Here is a 22,900-nt window from a genome sequence, read left to right on the forward strand (position 1 = left end):
CAAAGGACCAATCCCAAAGGAGAAAGGAAGTACAGAGAGATGAACGCATCATTTGGTATTGCTTTTCCTTTAATGTTTTTGCTGATTCCTAATCAGCAACTGAGAAGCCCAAAAGCTGAAGAGAGCTTACAGGGCTGAGATGACAAGAATTGGAGATCAGGAGCCATTAAAGAGGAGGTACTCTGGTAAGCACCATAGGATTTCATTTGATATGGTAATATGTTACATTGCTGGCTGCTAGTGAACCAAACCTTCCAGGATTTATGCCTGTGGGTGGTCCTCTTCACATTGGTTTCGGGCTTAGCCATATAATTTGTTTTCTTTTGTTTGTTTCTTGAGAGATGGGGGTCTCGCTACATTGCCCAGGCTGGAGTGCAGTATTCACAGGTGTGATCATAGCACACTCCCTCCTCAATCTCCTGGCCTCAAGCAACCCTCCTGTCTCAGCCTCCTGAGTAGGTGAGACTACAGGTGTACACCACTGCATCTGGCTTATGTGATTTGTTTCTATCAATAGTACATTAGTAAAGGTGAAACAAACAAAGATTAAATATGAACTTGCTCACTGGGACTTGTACTTTTGGATTTCTCCCTGTTAGAATCTAGCCTCCATGCTTAAGTCAAGGTTATTCCAGTGGAGAAATAGGCCATGTGGAGAGGCCCTCGGGGATGGAATATTGTATAGAGATGCCATGTGAAAGCTTACTAAAATGCCCCAGCCAAGTGCCCAGCTGAATGCAGCTTTACGAATGATCCCAGCCAAAACCAAATGAAGAACTGTTCAGTCAACCCAGATAATTGCCAGAAATCACTATTGTTTTAAGCCACAAATATTGAAGTGGTTTGAGATACAGCAATGAACAACTAAACCAGTTGGGAACCCTAAAGAATCCTACAAGTAAGATGGGCCAAAAATAGACTAGCCCTCACAAAGACTGAGGTCCAGAAACCCACAGAAACCCTCCTAATCCCTGATTGAATTAAGTTGCTTTTTTTTTTTTTTTTTGAGGCGGAGTCTTATGTGTTGCCGAAGCTGGAGTGCAGTGGCACGATGTCAGCTCACTGCAACCTCTGCCTCCCAGATTCCGACTAGCTGGGACTACAGGCGTGCGCCACCACGCCCGGCTGATTTTTGTATTACAGACAGGGTGTTACCATATTTGCCAGGCTGGTCTCGAACTCCTGACCTTGTGATCCACCCACCTCGGCCTCCCAAAGTTTGCTTATTTATTTTTTATGGCAGTAAGTCTTTATTTTTCATACAGGGTTCCACTGCAGGTAACCATCAGAGAACACCTTGCTATTTTCAAACATACAGACTGAACAAAAGCATTTTAGCATGCTGCCTTACTGTACATAGAAAACTGGTGAACATCTTCAGACACTAAGACCAGGAAATAAAATGGGTTAATGCTATTTGTTGATACGTTTATGAATCACTCAGCAGTGTTAATATAAGCTATCTTTACCTGAAAACAGAATTACAATCACTCACTCTGGCAGCACTGGGCAATTCCAAAATGCAGGTCTAGTGAAAGGTAGGTACAACCAGCAAGCAAGCAAGGATCAGATGCCATGTCTGCTTCTGAAGGGAGTGACTGATTTGGAACCAGGCTCTGCAGATTTTAAGAATTGATGCAGCCATCTTAACAGCTTAATATTGAGTTTCCCCTACTTTGTATGTTGGCAGTCAACAAAAGTGAGAATTTCTGAAACAAGCTAAATAGGATTAAAAAGCAAAACACTGTCCATGTAACAACGGAATTGCTGCTTCACAACTTGTGCCCAGTTCTCACCTGTGGTCCTACAAAAACCTCTCATCTGATAAGTTTTAGTGAAAATCTCTAGCAACCATAACAGACTTTTCTCAACCCAGCTCTAGATACTAAGTATCAGAAACAAGGCTTGTGAAATGGATGTGTCCACAGGAAAATGCAGTGTTTCTACTGGAGGTAAGTGTCAAGCTTCCTCTTGATGTTGTCAAAGGAATCTGCTCCCATATAATCGGTCTAGCCCTGTTCCCACCGCTCCTTCCATTCTTCTGAGGATACAAAGACTGTGCCATAGCTGGGATCCCCCCAAGGGACAGATGTGATATGGCTCCTGAGACATTTTCCACATTTACATATGAGAAGGTGTTTTTGACAAGGCCAAATTGTTGAAGCAGAGGTAAAACGCTGGTGGTAAAGATGTTCCACCATAGGATGAGAAACTCTGGATGAGTCACGTTGGGATGGTGGGACTCATTTTTGACACTTTTTGTTTTGGGATCATAAGTATAATTCCATGGTTTGACTTGTCCCAGGAAATGCACAATTTTGGCACTTGCACCAAACACTTTAAATGCTGGGAGGTAGGACTATATAGAGATGCAGCTTAGGCTATAAATAAATGGCAGGTGTTTTCTGATATCTGTTGTTGCCCAGCTGCGAAAAAATGTGTTCCATATGCCTTGTTCTCCACCATCAAAACTACCTTGCTCAGAAGCAAGATGCAACAGCTGATTATATGTTTCAACTGAAGGCTGATAAATTCAGAATTGAAGCAGTCAGGCCACCCTGGGTCAGGTGCTGCTGACAATTCTTCTGTCTCAAAAAGATCATCAATATTTGCTAGGACCAGAGTATCTGCACCCATGAATACACATTTTGAATACTATGTAAGTGACCAGCAGTGGAGCTTTGTCAGCCTGACACCCAACTCTGGCCTCTTCATTAAGGTTAGATGAGCAGAATCACCACTGTCCAAGACATCTACCATGATGATTTCATCAAAGACTGTCTCTAAAACTTTTCTCATGGAGTCTGAGACCTGCGGGGTGGTGAGCACGACTAGCCTTCTGGTGGTCCTGTGCTGTTTCAGAGATGAGCCCAGGACCAGGGCACCTTTGGTGTAGGCATCATTTGTGGTCAGTGTCACAAAGACCTGATCTGTCATGGTGCTGCCAGAGGCGCAGATGGGCCAGGGCAGCCTCAGGTTGGTGGCTCAGAGAAGCTGGCACCTGGAAGGAGCGTGGCCAGTGAGGAGGCACGGCAGGACTTAAGTTGCTTATTATATGTATTCCCAACTGCTTGTTGAAACTAAAGTGAATCCTCCCTTAAATAACATATCAACTAGAACCTCAGGTCATCTCTACAGTTTTTAAAACACAATTTTCCATTTCAAAAAACTATGCTGATAAAAATATAAGAAGTGACTGATAATCAAGAGAAAAATCAGACAATAGAAACAGACCCACAAGAGATCCAGGTATGGAAGTTATCAGACACAAACTATAAAACAGTTGTGATTAATATGTTCGAGAAATTAAATGACAAGATAGTTTCAGCACAGATGTGGAACTCATAAAAAATTAAAGTGAATTTATAGAAATATATACAATAACTAAAATTAAGAACACAATAAGTAGACTTAACAGCAGATTAGGCCAGGCATAGTGGCTCACATCTGTAATTCCAGCACTTTGGGAGGCCAAGGCAGGTGGATCATGAGGTTAGGAGATCAAGACCATCCTGGCTAACACGGTGAAACCCCATCTCTACTAAAAATACAAAAAATTAGCCAGGTGTGGTGGCAGGCACCTGCAGCCCCAGCTACTCAGGAGGCTGAGGCAGAAGAATGGCATGAACCCAGGAGGCGGAGGTTGCAGTGAGCCAAGATCACGCCATTGCACTCCAGCCTGGGTGACAGGGCAAGACTCCATCTCAAAAACAAAAACAAAAACAAAAAAAACAGAAGATTAGATATAGCTGAGAGAGAATCTGTGAATGAGAAGAGAGGCAGAAGAAAATATTGAGATTAGCATGAAGAGACAGAAGAATATAACTCTTCAGGAGGCCAAGGCAGGAGGGTCACTTGAGCCCAGGAGATTTGGGACCAGCCTGAACAACATGGTGAGACCCTGTCTCTACAAAAAAAGTTTACAAATTAGCCAGGCAGGTAGCTCATGTCTCTCTTCCCAAATACTTGGGAGGCTGAGGTGACAGGATTGTTTGAGCCCAGGAGATTGAGGCTGCAGAGAACTAGGATCACACCACTGCACTCCAGCCTGGGCAACAGTGTGAAACCCTGTCTCAAAAAAAAATTATAAAATAAAAAAACAAACATAGGAGACAAATGTGATTTGGTGAAAAGGTCTCACATTTATGTAATTAATGTCCCAGAAGGAGAAGAGAGCGACAATGAAACAAAAGCAATAGATGAAGAAATAATGACCAAGAATTTTCCAAGCTAATGAAAGACCTCAAAACACATATTCAACAAATTCTACAAACTCCATTGAGATAAATATAAAGAAAGCCACATCTAGACATATCACACTAAAACTGCTTCAGGGCAAGACAAAAGACAAAAATTGTACACTGCATAAGAAAACAAAACTCAACTTTTCATTCAACTTTTCATTCCAAAGTGGTTACCTAGGAAGGCTAATTGGTTTTGTCTCCTTACTGGGTTCTCCACCTTCACTTTTCCTCCCTTCTAAACCATTCTCCAAACTGCAGTTAGGTTGATCTTTCTACAGTTTAAGTAGCATCACTTCCGTCCTCTGCATAAATGTTACTGTGACTTCTCATTCCCTCAGAATAAAGTTCAATTTCCTTATTACAGTTTAAGCAGCCCTCTTGGAACTGGTGTCTGTCCACCTTCCTAGCTTCTTTTCTCACTACTACATGTTGAGTATCTCTCATCTGAAATGTTTGGGACCACAGGTTTTTCAGATTTTGGACATTTTTGGATTTTGGAATATTTGCATATACAGAATGAGATATCTTAGGAATGAGACCCAAGTATAAACACAAAAGTCATTTGTTTTATACAAATCTTATTTTTATTTATTTACTTATTTATTTCTTAGACAGAGTCTCGCTCTGTCGCCCAGGATGGAGTGCAGTGGCGTGATCTTGGCTCACTGCAACCTCCGCCTTCCAGGTTCAAGCGATTCTCCTCCCTCAGCCTCTCGAGTAGCTGGGACTACAGGTGCGTGTCACCATGTTGGCTAATTTTTTTGGTATTTTTAGTAGAGACGGGGTTTCACCATGTTAGCCAGGATGGTCTTGATCTGCTGACCTTGTGATCCACCTGTCTTGGCCTCCCAAAGTGCTGGGATTACAGGCATGAGCCACTGCGCCCAGCCTTTAAACACACCTTATACACCTAAGCTGAAGATAATTGTATTGATTGATTGATTGATTGATTGAGATGGAGTCTCCCTGTGTCGCCCAGGCTGGAGTACAGTGGAGCAATCTCAGCTCACTGCAACCTCCACCTCCTGGGTTCAAGCAATTATCCTGCCTCAGCTCCCGTGTAGCTGAGCTCACAAGTGTATGCCACCACGCCCAGCTAATTTTTTTTTTTTTCAGATGGAGTTTCACTCTTGTTGCCCAGGCTGGAGTGCAATGGTGCAATCTTAGCTCACTGCAACTTCCATCTCCTGGGTTCAAGCGATTCTCCTACCTCAGCCTCCCAAATAGCTGGGATTACAGGCGCCCACCACGCCTGGCTAATTTTTTGTATTTTTAGCAGAGACAAGGTTTCACCATACTGGCCAGGGTTGTCTCGAACTCCTGACCTCAGGTGATCTGCCTGCCTTGGCCTTTCAAAGTGCTGGAATTATAGGTGTGAGCTATCACTCCCTGCCTGAAGATAATTTTATACTAGGTCGATGCAAAAGTAATTGAAGTTTTTGCCATTGCTTTTAAAGGCAAAACCTCAATTACTTTTGCACCGACCTAATACAAATTTTTAATTTTATGCATGAAACAAAGTTTGTATACATTGAACCATCAGAAAGCAGAGGTGTCACCATGTGAGCTACTGATGTGGACAATCTGTGATTGTCTGGCATCATCATCATTCCTGTCTCTGAATATACATGCTACCCATAAGCAATTTTTTTCTTATACCATTCACACTTAAGTACTTAACAGTAAAAAATATGGCATACCCTTAATACAGTGAAAAAATAATGTGTTCAGGGTACCTAAATAGGGCAGTATCATCCCCAGAATACCTATATTAGCTGTTAAACAACAACAATAACAAACAATGGCAGGCTTTCAGTTTCTACCCATGTTTTGTCTGCAATCCATCACATGAAGTCAAGTGCAGAGTTCTCCACTTGTGGCATCACGTCAGCACTCAAATTTTCAAATTTTGGGGGCTGGGCATGGTGGCTCACACCTGTAATCTCAGCATTTTGGGAGGCCAAGGGAGGCAGATCACTTGAGGTCAGGAGCTTGAGACCAGCCTGGCCAACATGGTGAAACCTCGCCTCTACTAAAAATACAAAAATTAGCTGGACATGGTGGCAGATGCCTGTAATCCCAGCTACTCAGGAGGCTGAGACAGGAGAATTGCTTGAACCTGCAGCAGAGGTTGCAGTGAGCCGAGATGGTGCCACTGCACTCCAGCCTGGGTGACAGAGTGAGACTCTGTCTCCAAAAAAAAAAAAAAAAAAAAAAAATTCAAATTTTGGGCTGGGTGCAGTGGCTCACATGCCTGTTATCCCAGCACTTTGGGAGGCCGAGGTGAGAAGATCACTTGAGCTCAGGAGTTTGAGACCAGCCTGAGCAACATGGTGAAACCCCATCTCTTAATAAGAAAACAAAAAAGAATAAGAAAATACTTTTTTTTTTTCAGATTTTTGAGCATTTCAGATTTCAGGTTAGGAATGCTCAATCCATATCTCCCTAGAATTCTATACTCCACTGGCTTTTAATTCCTCCAAATTGCTTTATTCTCACCCACAACAGGACCTTTGCACATGTTGTTCCTGTTCTTTGGAACTTTCTCCCTTCATTTCATATTCCTTTTCCTGGCTTTCCAACCTTATGTCAGATTATAGTTTGAACGTCGTCTTCTCTGGGAAAATTTTCAGTTTTCCTAGACTTGGTAATTACCCCCACAGAGGGCAGAAATTTGCCCCTTATATCCTGAAATTCCCCCATCAAAGCGCCTATCATGCTTTATGACTATTATTTGTCTATTTCCCTTTATTACAGACAGTAAGTTCCAAAGGGGTAGAAATTGTGTAATGTTTTTCTCACAATTGTCTCCCTAGTCCTCAGCCTGGCTCAAAGTAGATATTCAATCTATAATTTGAAAACTTACTTATTAACAGTAGAAAACCCTCAGTCTTCAAGATAGTTCATCATACCTTACTTCTCGATGTAGCTATTTTTTTCTTTTCCTTTAGAACCTTTCTAGAGAAAGATGTATGGGAATTGAATGTAATTTAAATTTTTAAAAATCCTCTCAACATTTTCTAGATTTTACTGCAATAAAAATAAAAATGTAAATGAAAAGTATGAATATTCATATCATAGGCCCCACCCCTGCTATCCCAATTCCACAGTTTAAAGTACTCACTTGCTTTCTTACATGCAAAAAAGTATGATTATACTACTCGCATCCTCAAATGACACTCTGCCTTTTCAGTCACTCCAGGATCCGGTTCCAAAATGGACTTCCTTGTTTTTTGTGGCCTTTTGTGGCTCCTTTCCAGTTTTTATCACAGACTTTGTTTTTCTCTGCTTCCTTCTCTGCTTCCTCTTCTCAGCTAAGCACAGCTTCCTCTGTCATGTTCTATAAACCTGCCACCGTTGATGAGTCTTTTAACGTGCCATCTGATTCAGTCGGCTCTTTCATGACCTTTTAGGTTCTACCTCAAATTTTAGTGGCAAACAATTTTTTTGTTACTTGTTACTTCCTCTCTCCTTGTAATTCATTTCTTAGTAATTAACTCTTCAAACACAGGGCAGAATTGAATGCCCTCACTTTGCCATCATCTAATTTTTGTCTGTGCCAAGAATAGTACCTGGCACCCAGTAAATAGAATCATTTTTATTCTATTTATTAAATATATTATTTATTGAATATTTATTTATTGAATAAATTTATTCAATTTGTTGAATAAATTCCTCAGCATGTACCTTATGACAGCCTGCTTACATCAGTTTAGATTGCTTTGTTCTTCATATGTCACAGATAAACATTTAAAACTTCATTGTGTACCTGGAAGTTGATACTTAATAAAAATTTTATTTCAATATGTACATTGTGACCCAAACCAATTATAGGCATTCCTTCTTGTCATTGTTGTTCAGAAGTGTGAGGTTTCCTTCTGTTACTTTTAATTAAAAAATTGAGACTTTATTTGCTTTGGATATGAGGCCTAGGCTTTATAATGTCGCCTTTAATGGAAACAACAAATACAGTAACTTCATTTAAAAGTAAACAATAGTGACAAATTCACCCTGTAAATCAAATTGCTGGTATTTATAAACACAGGTGGCAAGTTACTAGGTACGAAGGGTTCGTGGTCCAGGGGAAAATATGCCAGCAGAGTGCAGAGACAATGTCTAGGTACCGGCCCTAATTTAATATTTGGTGTATGTGGAGATCTTCGTGAGTGCTGGGCTGGCAACAGCAGGGGTTTGATGGGATGAAAAAGTAAGGTTAGCTGGATTTCAGGTTCAGGAAGAAACCAGGATGAGGACATTAGAAGATGAACTCAGCAAGTATGTAGGAATAGGCATAGGAGATGAACTCAGCAAGAATGAAGGGATATCCGAATCTTGGGAAAGGGTGGGAAAATAACCTAGAGAACTATGGATTGAAGGAAATTGAAGAGGAAAAATAGCAAGGACTTAGGCCCAGGACGGCTTTGAATGCGGCTCAGCACAAATTCGTAAACTTCTTAAAACATGATGAGATTTTTAAAAAATTTCATCAGCTATCATTAGCGTTAGAATATTTTATATGTGGTCCAAGACAATTTTTCTCCTTCCAATGTAGCCCAGGGAAGCCAAAAGATTGGACACCCTTGGCTTAGATGGTGGAGTCAAGGGAACTAAAGATATGACCCCAGAGTGCCAATGCCAAAGGTGAGAAGAGAAAGCAAAGAAAGCAGGCCTTTAAAGAGGTAGAGGAATCCTCAAAGGTGGAAAGAAACAGGGATAGGATGCTGCCCAAGAGGCAGGGACAAAGAATCGGAGCCAAAGACTGCGGTAAAAATATGGGAAGGTGATGTCCACGATGTTCGAACGAGTCCGTGGCCGAAGGAAGTAACAGAGTCTGGGTTTCTGGAGGTTTTCATACAGAGAACTGGGATTTAGATTTCGGGCTGGAAAAATATATTTTGGACTCTCAGGGGCTTTCAGGGTAAGAGTTCGGTAGAGTTCAGTCAGCTTGGCGGAGACAGGTGGTCAGTTAATGTTGGAAGGAAAATTCGGACAGCTGGGAATTAATTTCAACGGGTTTAGGGTGATTTCGGCAAGGGCTGGCGGGGCTAGGGTCGAGTGTGAATTTCGTCTTGGGTGGTCCACGCGTCTGGTTTGGGCAGGAATTTCTGTGGGCAGCGAGGCGTATTCAGGCAGCGTTGCGGGTGAATCTGCGTGGGATGAGGGTGGATTTCCTTCAGGACTGCGGTGCATTTCAGGCCGGGGTGGAGGTGCCTCACAGCCGCGGCGCAGGGAATTCCCTCTAGGATGGGGAAGCGGGTCGGGCGGCGCCGGCCAGGGAGGGGAAGTCCAACGGGGGTTCGGAGAGGCTCGGGGGACTCGGACGGAGAGAAGCCGCGTCGCGGCTGCGGAGGCTCGGCCGGCCAAGGGATTTCGGCGACGTTCAGCGCTGCGAGCTGCGCGGCGCTGCGGCCCCTCCCGTCCCGGGGGAACCTGTTGCCGGCGAAACAGGCGGGCGGTGGCGACGATGGAGGAGCCTTCCTCGCCTCTGCCTGGCTGCACGGCAGCCCTTTCACCTTAGGCACGCTCCGCGGCGCGGCCCCTCCCTCCGCTCCTTCGTTTAAAACAAACAGAATACGCCGCCGCCAACCCTAGCCTGCCAACGGCGAGCACGGTCGCCTCCCGTGCCGCTTCCGGGAGCGGAGGCGCGGCCCCGCGGCCCGGGGAGGGGGAGGAGGAGGCGGAGGGGGAGGAGGCCAACATGGCGGCGCGCAGGGCTGGGCCGGGCCGCAGCCGCGCCTGAGCGCCTCACCGCACTAGCTCGGCTCGCAGGACCCAAGCCCGCACCCAGCCTGGCCCGGCTGCTGCGGAGCACCCGGGGCAGGAACGCAGGGGCCAACCTGGGCGCGGAGGCGGCGCGGAGGGTGCGCCGCGCGGCCCGCCAGGCCCGGGACCCGTAGCTTCGCCGTGCGCTGGCCGGGGCGGCCCGGAGGCCCAAGCCATGGAATCGGAGGAGGAGCAGCACATGACCACGCTGCTGTGCATGGGCTTCTCGGACCCCGCCACCATCCGCAAGGCCCTGCGCCTGGCCAAGAACGACATCAACGAGGCCGTGGCACTGCTCACCAACGAGCGGCCGGGCCTCGACTACGGCGGCTACGAGCCCATGGACAGCGGCGGTGGCCCCAGCCCCGGGCCCGGCGGGGGCCCGCGGGGCGACGGCGGAGGTGACGGCGGCGGCGGCCCCTCCCGCGGCGGGAGCACCGGAGGCGGGGGCGGCTTCGACCCCCCGCCCGCCTACCACGAGGTGGTGGACGCGGAGGTGAGGAGGGGCAACCCCAGACCTCTGTGGGAAGCCACTGGGCTGGAGTTCTTGGGAGGGGACACACCCCGCTGGGCTTGGTGTGGGGAGAGAGGGCATTCGACTGGGGCTTTAGTGGGGGCGGGGCGGAGAGAGAGAGAGAAGCCCCAGGCTCCAGTTGGGAACCGAAGTCACTTGATTGGGGGTAAGTGGGGAGAGGGACCCTTAGGAGAGGCGTGTGAAAGGGAATTAGGGATGCGGAGCGGAGCTGTGGGTTGGGGTGAGGAGGGGTCCCTTAGGCTTCCGGCTATGCACGCCGACGATGGGGAGGAGACTCCAGGGCTATCATCCGAGATGGGAGGACAGACACTTGAGCAGATAGTGGGAAGGATGCGTGCAGTAGGGGGTCGGAAATGGGGTACTAGTGCACTAGGCTAGGTCGGAGATTTTGTGGCACGAGGTTTCAGTGAAGGATTGGCGGAGGCACCAGGCTCAGAGTCAGAAAAAGCGGTGTGGGCCGGCCAGAGTAGTGGTCTTTGACAGGATCACAGGAAAACTGTTGGGGTTAGGAGTGAGGTTGGGGTTTTAGCCAAGGGTCGGAAAGGGGGGGCATTGAGTAGGATTTAAAATGAAGAGGGAAGGGGCCGCGGCCAGGAATGAGGACTTGAATAAAGTCTGGGTTGTGGGCACTGGACTTGAATAAGATCAGGTATGAGAGCAGTGGGGATTGCACTGAGAGGGCAGAGGTGGGAGGCCTGGGCAGGGGTGGGAGCTGAGGAGGGTCTAGGCAGGGATGGGGACTGGAATTGGAAGATAGAGCTGGCACCAGGTCTGGGTAAAGAGGGAGTACTGGTCATCGATAAGGTCAGAAATGAGAGAAAACTAGACTGGGGAAAGAGATGGTAGTCATACTGAGGGTGCTATGCAGAGGGGCGCGGAACAGGGTGGGAGCGCAGTGAGGTTGGAGGAGGAGTCTTGAGGCTAATGGCTTTGATCAGAGACCTCAAGTCTAGGTGGAGAAGACTATGCCTGTTTAGTTTGCGGTGTGAGCAAGGAACGTGGGGGAAGAAAACGGACTCTTCTGCAATAAAGAAAAAAGATCGACCAGAAGCAGCAGTGCTTTTGAATAATTACTTTGCAGAAACATAGTAGCTCATGGCAGGAATTTTGGTCAGATTCGTTGGGTAGTTCATTTCAGGCGCCAGTAGAGCAGCTTGGCCTGACCACAGAAAAGCACAGATCTCAAATTATTGGGATTGCGTTATTAGGTAGAGATACGAATTTGGTTCGTTCTTAATGAAGAATTAAGCTTAGTGAAGCTAAGCCTTTTGAAACACTTTTTCCTGAGCAGTGTTATATCCTTTTAATTGTATGCTTTTGCAACAGTTTCTCGGGCTGAAGTAGCTTGAACAAGAAGGTGGCACTTAAAAAGAACAGGTTTCTGCACAAGATTTCTTTGGCTTCCACACTTAGACACAGTTGCTAGATTGCCCTCTGTAACCCACTAACTTAGCTGTATCGTTGACTAGTATATGGAAATAAAGATTGTTACTATTCCTAGTTTGGGAATTTTTTTAAATTCCCATATAATTGAGTAACCATACTTAAGTCATTTTAAGAAATCAGCTTCTCATTGGCAGTTCCTATCACTCCTCCCTCGTTCCTTCTAGTTTTTGACCCAGTTTTGAAATCCAGAAGAAAGCCGTTGCTTTTTCAGAAGGTGTTTGTATAACTCTGCAAAGCTCAGTGTATCCTCATTATGTGAGAAATGTGATTCTTTTTTCTTTTGTCATACCTTTTAATTTCCTGTGATTGGAAAATCAATTTAAATTACAATGCTTGGTGCATTCATGTTAACATTAGCGCTAACCTTAGCTTACTGCCAGTACATGTAAATACAAAGACTTGGGAGTGGCTTCTTACGTGAATGGCAGGCTAAGGAGTTTGGTTTGCTGTGGTAAATTAAAATCCATAAAATCTCCATCATTTCGAAGCAGTGCATCAAGTCCTCATTTCTGCTAGACCTGTGGATTTGGCCTGGGGGAGGGAAGCTGCACCGTTTACTTTTAAGAGTTCAAGAGGAGCTGGTGACTGAGGCTGCTTTACCCACGAAGCGTATTGGCAGAGGTTGGCAGGCTGAGACTTTCCTGACACACAGGAGCCTTTTGGAAACATTTAACGCAGAATGTGCCTCTGTGGTTTAATAATCTTAATGCATGCCACCTATGGAACTTCTTGGTCATCCTTGGTGTACACAGTGGGAAACTGAGGCTCTTGATCTTGGGAAATAGGGAAAGGTAATAAATATTATCCAGCATCTACAGGGTGTCAGGCCCTGTCTTAGGTGCGTTATACAGGTTATTTAACCCTTGGTGAGAGAGTTAACGTAGGCTTTTTAGGGATATGATTATGTAGTGGGTGGCAGGGGCTGAATTTGAACCCAGGTCTCTTTGACTTCAAAGCCAGTGTGCTTTTCACTCTGCTCAACTCATGGTTTTAGGATTAAATTTGTTTGGTAACAGTATGGATAGTAAGGAAAAATAATGAGGGAAAGACAGATTTTAAGGCTACTGTGCAATGATGTGGTGAGCACCAACCATTAAGAATCGAATAATGGGTAGAATATAAGGTGAATCAGATTTTTTAAAAAGAAGCATACTTTAGAAATTAATAATTAGTGCAGCTCCCTTGTTTAACAGATGCAGCCTTCCGGGCCCCAAAGGGGAAGTGGCTTGTCCCCACAGAGTCAGTTAATAGAAGAGGTGGGGCTAGTACTCAGGCCCTTTTGCTCGAAGTCCTGCACTCTTTCGGGCTCTCTTTCAAAGGAAAAAGGAATGGGACACAGTAATGGGTTAAAGGGAAGGAAGAAGAGTAAAAAAACTGGGTGAAGATTGTCAGCTATTATATAGTTAATCCTTTTTATTTCTAAAAACTGAGTACCTTATTTTAAATTATATACATTTCTATTTGCTGCACAGGACATTTCAGTGTCCTTGTCTTCTTTAAAAATGGGAAAAACAGAATAAAATCTAAATGATTAGAAAAGAAAGAAATGACTTAAGTTTTTTTATATTTGTAGTTTGGGGATAGCAATGGTTTTCTCTTAATGCCTTCCTGTCCCAGGGGCAGGGAGTAGAGTGTTGAACAGAACATGGTGTTTACATTCTAGTGGGTCTTAGTCCAAGCCTCTCATTTTACAAGAAAAGACTGTCCAAGGTCATGTAGCTAGTTAGGTAAATCAGTTTGAGGCCCTGCTGTAATTAGGGTTTGGTTTAAAAATTAATATTTGAACAGTGAAAGCTGTTAACTTCCGGTTCAGTAGAAGCAAGGAGAATGCAGATAAAAAAGACCCAGATATCTAGCAAAACACACAACTGCATAGAAAGCCACCTTGTTAATATCCTCCAATTAAGTAAAGATAGTGTTTTGCAGAAGAGATGTGTTTGGTTCTCACTAGTATTGTTGGATGTAAATGTTCTTGTCTCTGGGTCTGGAAGGGACTTTGAGAAGCTGTCCAGTTTTGATTTTGAATAGCATTACTTCAAAATCATTCCAAGGCACATAAGAGTCTGTTCTATTATTAAAGAGAGTGAGCTCTCACAGCTGCTCTAAATAACTTATTCTGATTTTTAACCACCCCCCTGTCAGAATTCTTCACTCTTTACTGCATGGCTAATGTAAACTCTGGCCTGCCAAGTGCGTACCAATTGGTTCTGTTCTCTACACAACAGGAAGAGTTGGGCCTTTGTAATCTCTCCAGGGGATCAGTAGAAATCTGAACCAGGTATCCTGTGCATCTCACAGAACTTAACAATTATGAAATGTACCTTATCCATAAGGAATACCATCAAACATTAATACTATAATGAATACCTTATTCATTAAGTTTGTCTTTAGAAAATACTACAATGGAAGTTTTTGGAAGGAGATTTCATATTAACTGAAGAAATACCCTTCTTAGCTGTCTAGTGCTGTTAATTAATATTCCCAGAAGTGACATTTAATACTGTGATCTGATAAACATTGTGAACTCCTTGTTTTGTTCCTGTTTTAATGTGGATGTTCTTTCTGGAGGTATTGTTTTGTCAGAAGTACTTTCAAGATTTCATTGCTTTTTTGTTTTTTTAAGTTTAGAGCCCCAAAGTTGGTCCTGCTGTTAATATATCTAAGTCACATAAAAATAAAAAGCATATTAATTTGTAGTTCCTTAACTTACCTCATTCCTATCTCTCTTGTTCCCCTTTGGTAGTAAGTGGTAATTATAAATGGATTAAAATTGTAATGCTGTCAATGTGTATAATTAAGGTTTATGGTAAAATTCATGTTATTCTTTTCCTAAAATACAACAATCCTAGTATGAGTGTGGAGTAAATATCAAATGAGTAGCTTTTAGTTAACTATTAGTGATTTGAATACATGACCTGTGGTTTATGAATTACTGTGATTTGGTAAATTAAAAAAGGCCCTTTAAAGGCTTTAGAGTAAAAAAATGAAATAATTTCCCAAATCAGTTGAAAGTAGATGAAATAAAAATAGGGAATTAAAGATGAATCAGCATGGCCTAATTTTTAAATAAGAATTTCTTTCTGATCCAGTATATGTATATATATCTCCTTTGGGAATTAGGTCTGTGAGTTAATCTAATGGTTGGAGTCTCACCTTGTAATTACCTGCCCATTCACTTTTAGAATGAATGTAATTTGGCATGAAGAGAGTACCTTTTGTGTGTCTGTGAGTGTGGTTTTAGTGAAATCATAGTAGGTTGTGACAGCTTTATACAGCATAATAATATTGTTAGCTTAAATTTTGAAAACAATTTCAATGTTAGAAAAGCAAGTATTGTAATGTTTTAGCAATTTGAGGAAAAGGTTTCAACATTAATAGAAAAATATGTCCATATACTTAAGTATTTTTATACTTACTGCCTACAATATCATATACCATTTACGTGATCTGAGTGTGAAGGAGGGCGTTTTTTACTTTTAATAAGAAAATGTTAAAAAAGATTTAGTAGAATCTGAAATCTGGAGTTCAGTTTTCCTGGAAATTTTCCTTATATGGAACCACAGAGAGAAATAAGAAGTAAACACGTAAGATGGAACCATTTCAGAACACCTTCGTACATGCATTAAAGCTCATGCACTCCACTCACTAAGCGCTCTAAGTGCACTAAAGCTCATGCATTTCTTTCATTTGTGTTTAAACTTAACAAAAAATACAGTTCAAACAAGTTTCAATATTAGGTTTCCTATCAAATTAGAATGGTTTTATGGCAATCTAAACACAAGGTGATGAGCTCTTAGAGACAAGCTCATTTGACAATAGTGAGAAGTGACAGTAGCAGCTTAGTGGTCAAGGAGGGAACAGGAAAGCTTTAAAAGCCGACTCAACCAAATCACACTAGCCGATTTGTGTAGGGTGATTTGAAACAGCTTTATGTGTTTCATGGCCCTGAGAGGATAACTGTGTTTTCAGTGATGTCACAGTCAAGAAGAGGTTCCAGTGTGGTCTGCTTAAGAAGGGTCAGGAATGTTTAATGTATTTTAGAAAGGTTTTCCTTTTAAAAAGAAAAAAAAAGAAGAAGTTGGATGGATAAAGAAGTAGGCTTCAGACACCTGGAAAATTCAGATGTGAGGACATTTCAGTCATGATACTAGATTGCAGAGGTACGACTAAGAGAGTTGTGCTTCATTTTCAAAAGAGTAAATGTTTTTTTCCTCCCTTTTTTTTCTAGGGAGTTTTACTTCCTTTTTTAAGCTTGTATTTTTCATTTTCTTTATCATAGGAATTTTTATTGTTTAGTGTTATCACATTTTTCAGTCACAGCTGACATAAAAATTTTCGTTAAGCTCATATTGATAGTAGGTGACATTATTGGTTTTTTTGTTTTTTGTTTTTTGTTTTTAAGATGGAGTTTTGCTCTTTCGCCCAGGCTGGAGTGCAGTGGTGTGATCTTGGCTCACTGCAATGTCCGCCTTCCAGTTTCAAGCGATTCTTCTGCCTCAGCCTCCCAAGTAGCTGGGATTACAGGCGCCTGCCACCACGCTCTGCTAATTTTTGTATTTTTAGTAGAAATGGGGTTTCACCATGTTGGCCAGGCTGGTCTCGAACTCCTGACCTCGTGATCCGCCTGCCTCGGCCTCCCAGAGTGCTGGGATTACAGCCGTGAACCACCGTGCCCAGCGCTGTTTTTTGTTTTGTTTTATTATTTTGAGACAGAGTGTAGTTTTGTCACCCAGGCTGGTGTGCAGTGGTGTAATCTCAGCTCACTGCAACCTCCGCCTCCCAGGTTCAAGTGATTCTCCTGCCTCAACCTCCTAAGCTGGGATTACAGGCATGCACCAACCACATCCGGCTAATTTTCATATTTTCAGTAGAGACGGGATTTCACCATGTTGGCCAGGCTGGTCTTGAACTTCTGGCCTCAAGTGATCCGCCAACCTCAGCCTCCCAAAGTGCTGGGATTACAGGTGTGAGCCTCCGCACCTGGCCAACATTATTGTTTCTGTCGATAATCTCTGTGGTGAGTTTTGGCAAAGTATTTTATAACCATTTTGTTTTTATAGTATGTTTACAGGGTCACTTGTTTGTCTGCTAGTGAGAAACCTGGCTCCCACCATTGGTAGCATCCATTTTTTATTTCTCTGTGTGTGTTATGTGTGAGAAGTAGAATACACTGTTTTAGAGGTGATTACCTTAAGCTGGTTAATGGAATATATAACCGTAGATTTGATGTTTTCATTTTCTCTGAAGAGCTAACACAAGTAAGTTTAAATATTATTCTTACAATCTTTCCAGAAATTAAAATGCTTCAGCCATGATACAGCAGTCTTTGGAATCTTTTAAAGGGCTGAGTTGAAGATGTGATTGTTCTCTTAAAAAATAAATAATATTTTAGGTACTCACCAGGGCTTCCCACTTCTAAAGATAAACACTAACAAGTAGTTGTTCCAGCACACAATTTGCTTTCCTGTAGCATCAAGCCAGTTATTTGTATTGCAAAATTCATTTGACATTATTTATTATACTTTCACTTAAGTTTATATCAAGAATATTTTATAAAACCATTACTTACTAAGCAACACGATACAGTTGTCCCTTGATAGCCATAGGGGGCTGGTTCCAGGATACCACCCCACCATGCTCAAGTCCCTAGTGTTTCCATCTAACCTACACACATCTTCCCGTATACTTTAAGTCATCCCTAGCTTACTCATAATACCTAATACAATGGAAATGCTGTGTATGCAGTTGTTACATCATATTGTTTCTTGTTTGTATTTTTTATTGTTGTATTCTTATTTTTAATTTTTTCTTCAAATAATTTTGATTTGCAGTTGGTTGAATCTGCAGATATGGAACCCATGGATACAGAGAGCCAGCTGTACTTAACTCCTGTATCAGTAGGTTTCCAAAATTATTTCTGAAATTAAAATCTTTGTAAGGAAGACTTGTTGGTCAGAAATTCAAATCCAAGACTTTTCAGTTTCTGCTTCATGTGCTGTTAAAACCCAGCTTTTCATAAACAGTTCAGCATTTCCTTTTTTTTTTTTTTCCCCTTTCCATTTCTCCTATATTGTCAATTTTGGTTGAACATTAATTGCTTTTTGAGAACTATAGTTGGTAATCTATAGTGTGAAGCATTTTGGTAACAATTTTATAATTTTGTTTTGGTTTTTGAGACAGGGTCTCACTCACCCAGACTGCAATGCAGCGAGGCGATTTTGGCTGATTGTAGCCTCTGCCTCCTAGGCTCAAGTGATTCTCCCCACCGCAGCCTCTCAAGTAGCTGGGACCACAGGTGTGTGCCAATTTTTGTATTCTTTTTTGTAGATACAGGGTTTCGCCATGTTGCGCAGGCTGGTCTCGAACTCCTTAGCTCAGGTGATCTGCCTGCCTCATCCTCCTCAAGTGCTGAGATTACAGGTGTGAGCCAGTCACCATGCCCGGCCTTGGTAGCAATTTAAGATGTATTTCAGATCCTAGAAAATATGAAGGTACTCTGTGAATAGCAACACTATTATTAATTGTCTGTGTTATTCTAGACTCCTTGCTCTCTTTTTTTTATGGAATAGCCTATTCTTATCCTAAATATTTTTCATGCCCCTTCCCTCTATCCTCACTGTTACTACTCTGGTTTTGGCTCATGCCCCCCCGACCCTTTTTTTTTTTACTGTTTTTCTCTGCCATTCACTGGCACAAGAAATGATTTCTCTAAAATATAAGTTTTAATTGCGGAATAATCTTGGTAAAATGGTTTTGTGGTTCCTCATCTTGTATAGGTAAAACCTAAACTTCTTTTCTTTCAAGGTCTCCAGACTTACCTATCTGGTCTTATCTCCTGCCTTCCTGTTCTAAGCGCTTTTGCAGTTTAGCTGCTATTTTCCCATTCTTATTCCTACTCCCTGATATCTCTTCTGCCTGTCTAACACTAAGTCGTTCTTCAAGGTTAGCTCAATTGCCACTTCTCTGTACGGAACACTTGTCTTACACCACTACATTCTCCCACTGCATTTTGCATGTACACCAAGTAAAACATTTCAGTTAAAAAATGTTCTGTGTTTGCATGTGTGTATTGATAATTCCCATTAGGCATTGAGCAGGACTATTTTTATCTCTGTGTCCTTAGTACTCCTGGCTCACAATAATATTTAATTGGATAGAGAGATGACTCAGTGGTTGGATGCAAAGAAAATCTTAAATGAAATGAAATAAAACGTCTCATGGTATTTGAAAGAGTATTCAGCCCAGGATTTGGGAGACTGTACCTTTCTGTTCAGGGTTCTGTTTCTTGCTATTGTTTGGCAAGTCAGTTTTCCTTTCTGAAACTCCATTTTCTCCTCTATAAAATGGGCATCATCTTAGACTAGATCTAAAATGCTTAATTTTTTCATTCATTGACTCCTTTAAGAAATTAAGAGCTATGGGGCCTCTCATGTATACATGTAAATATGCATACTTAATTTTGAAAATAAGCTTGTGCTAAAATATTAATATTGTTATTTTGGGGTGATGGGGCTATACTCTCCCTATTTTTCTGTGTTTTAGAATTTTTCCTTCATGAGTTTTTAAAAAGTATATAAACTTTATTAAAACTAAAAGCAAACCAAACTGTGTTTAAATGAGAGTAGTTAAAAAGATTAAAGTTTTGCATAATTCTTAGGAAAATTTTGCAGACTCTAAAATTATTCAAAAACTTTGCTAATGAGGAAAATGAAATATAAAAAAGATTTAATTTGCTTTTTATCTAATTGAAATATGGAAAAAAGTATACTGCTTCCTAGCACATCATTGGGAGCTATTTTTTTAAATCTAGAATTCACATTTGACTATTATGTTATATAGTTATTTCTAGCTTTAAGAAAACTGGCTCAGAAGATGCAATTCAGCAGGACTTTTCGAATTTGAGTCACAGTTGAAGCTTTAATGGAGTTTCTATTTAGTTGCCTTTCCTGCCCCTTCTGTTCTTTTCTGCATGCTCCCCTTGTCCTGCCCCCATATCTCACAGCATTTTGCCTTGCTAATTGTTTTTATGACATTGTTATATATGACTCCAGTGTGTATTTTGATTGACCTTTAGATTATCTGCCAGCTTTTGAAGACTCTCAAAGTTCTGTGGTGACTATATTTTGAAAACAGCTGTGTTTAGAGCCCCTTTTTTGGCCAAAGGGATGGAATGGAAACACACACTTGGCTGACATGGCCTTCCCTGGTGACCTCTGTTCCTGTGACCTGTAGCAGTATTACTCATTGTGGGGCCATTGGTAGTTGCACTCACAGTCTCATCTGTTACTTAACTTTCTTCCTGTCATTCGTATACTTTAATGTACTCTCATGTCTGTTTGCACATTTTTAAGAAGGTGGGACTGCTATTTCTGTTGTTTTTATTAAGTAGAAAATAAAGAGTTCTCAGAATAAAAACTAGATTTAAATTAAATAATGGTTTAGATCAAATTCAAATGGTAAGAATAGGCATTATACTGAAAATGTCAGAGCAGCAAAACAGCCATGACCCAGTTTAACAAAATAACCATTCAGTAAGTTTTTATTGAGAATTTATTGTGTGCTAGGCACTGAGCTAGATGTTAGAAATGAATACAATGGTGAACAAATCAGACATATTTCTTCTCTGTTATAATTTCAAGGCTGGTTGATTTCTTATGCCACAAGTCTAATAAATCTTAATATTCTATTTCAGAAGCTAGAGAGAGGTCTTGAAGAGTTGTGGGTTAAATATGAAAGCTTAAATCTGTGTATCAACAGCATTTGTATAGTGCCTCTAGGATTTTTTGTGATGTAATTTGATCCATAGTGGCATCCATTGCCAAGAAACCAAATGATATTTTTTTCAAGCAGTATTTCTTTAGTGTCATGGAATATACAGAATGTGTATTTATTTGCCTGTTAGATGTTTAATATTAGTAGATTGATGATTCTCTCAACTAGTATCTTTTTAAAGAGTGATGTTAATTATTTTAATGAAATGGCATTATTTTTTATCCTAAAAGCGTAAGTGTATCAGTTTTTCCCAAAAAGAGAAATTGCTTTAGGAACTTGTCTTATTTTAGGCTAAAAATCTCTTAATGATTGTTGATAATAAAAAAAACTTACTTTAGAGAAATGTTGGTAATTTTAGAAAGACTTAAGGTGGAAATAGCAGTAACTCTGTAAATAAAAACCTGTCCAGCATCAATAACATGAGGATTGCTTAGTTTATTATAAGTATTTTGCTTTTGTGGTCAGTTTTATATTGGAATGAACTGTGCTAAAACTTGGAAAATGTTAATGATTTTTCTTTTAGTAATACACTTCTCATGATGTCTACCTCATTTTGAAATACTTTGGTGAGTTAGAGTAGCAGCAGATCATCCTATAATTCTCTAGTTAACAGCTAAAATATTTTATGTGCACACACATGTATGTAATGTATTTAATTTTGAGAAAATGTTAGGTGTCTATTGAGCAGCCAGACTGTCTGTGTTGAATTATGTCAGCCAAAAATATATGATTTATACCATTAAAACAATTGGTTCATGATATATGTGCAGATACACTGACACCTTTAGAGAATAACAAGCAAGTTCTGTTTGCTTTCTAATACTTTGAGCTTTTATGATTGAAGTATAGAACATGCCTGTGGTAGAGGAATTTTAAGCATCTATTAAGGAGGATCAAAGATTAGAAATGATGCAGTTACCTTGTATTCTCCCAGTCCATAGTGATTGTAATATGGGAGAGGAATATTAAGACTACTTAGCAAGATATACTTCATAAAACAGCACAATTATCTGTAGAACTGACAATATTTCCTGCATTTCCCTCTCCTTATTCCAGTAAGCAGAACTAGCAGTTGAAACTTTAAGGATTAAAATTGATTATTTGTTTCAGAGCTGGGACCATGGAGATCTGGTGGTGGTAAGTCTTGTCAGCTTAGGGAGGAGGACCTTGACTCTTGGCTCAGCAGAGTCAGAAAAGGAACCCAGCCTTCTGCCTCTTGAGATGTCTTTTGTTTACTTTACCATAGTGTTCTTCTGACCTGAGGAAGTCTTTGACTGTAGGTTATCTTTAATATATCCTTCCTCATAAACTTTCTCTATTTAATCATCACATTTCCTTTGTTAGATATACACTAGTGTCTCCCCTATCTGTGGGGGATGGATTCCGAGAACCCCAGAGGATGGGAAAACCACAGATAGTACTGAACCCTATGTATGTTGTGTTTTCCTATATATACATACCTGTGATAAAGTTTAATGTATAAATTGGGCACAGTAAGAGATTAACAACAGGAACTAATAAATAGAACAATTACAATATACGGTAGTAAAAGTTTATGAATGTGATCTCTCTCTCTTAAAATGTCTTACTGTACTCACACTCAAAAGTGTTGATTCTATAGTTTATCTTTCTTTATCATTAGGTACTTTTTAACATTGGTTATTCATAAGTTTATAAAGATGGTGGGAGTTGAGGAAAGGAAGATTGAGCAATTGCTATCACTTGTGAAGGTGCTGTGGTCTCTCAACTAGCATCCTTGTACAAGTGATCCCCTGCCTGAGTCTGTCCACAGTTGCTCATGGTATTGAATATTTTAAAAATAAGCTTTAAGAGTCGGTATACAGGCCGGGTGTGGTGGCTCACGCCTGTAATCACAGCACTTTGGGAGGCCAAGGCAGGTGGATCACCTGAGGTCGGGAGTTTGAGACCAGCCTGACCAACAGGGTGAAACCCCGTCTCTACTGAAAATACAAAAATTAGCTGGGTGTGGTAATGGGTGCCTGTAGTCCCAGCTATTCAGGAGGCTGAGGCAGGAGAATTGCTTGAACCTGGGAGGCGGAGTTTGCAGTGAGCCGAGATCACACCACTGCACTGCAACTTGGGTGACAGAGTGAGACTCCATCTCAAAAAAAAAAAAAGA

General features: G+C 41.5%; 1 protein-coding gene and 1 pseudogene across 3 annotated transcripts in view; one reads left to right on the forward strand and one right to left on the reverse strand.

The window, feature by feature from the left end:
• Positions 1-1,943: 1,943 nt before the first annotated feature.
• On the reverse strand, positions 1,944-2,937 carry LOC100971449 (glycogenin-1-like; annotated as a pseudogene).
• Positions 2,938-9,337: 6,400 nt separating this feature from the next.
• USP24 (ubiquitin specific peptidase 24) overlaps positions 9,338-22,900 on the forward strand; it is a 148,784-nt gene continuing 135,221 nt past the window's right edge. For all 3 annotated transcript variants that reach the window (XR_004672856.3, XM_008967853.4, XM_034965914.3), the window contains exon 1: positions 9,338-10,503. Coding sequence is in view for 2 of the 3 variants with exons in the window: in XM_008967853.4 (XP_008966101.2) it covers positions 10,183-10,503 (321 nt within the window). In the remaining variant the exon portion in view is untranslated. The remainder of the gene's footprint in view (positions 10,504-22,900) is intronic.

The sequence above is a fragment of the Pan paniscus genome, chromosome 1 (genome assembly GCF_029289425.2).
Source record: "Pan paniscus chromosome 1, NHGRI_mPanPan1-v2.0_pri, whole genome shotgun sequence".
Lineage (NCBI taxonomy): Eukaryota > Metazoa > Chordata > Mammalia > Primates > Hominidae > Pan > Pan paniscus.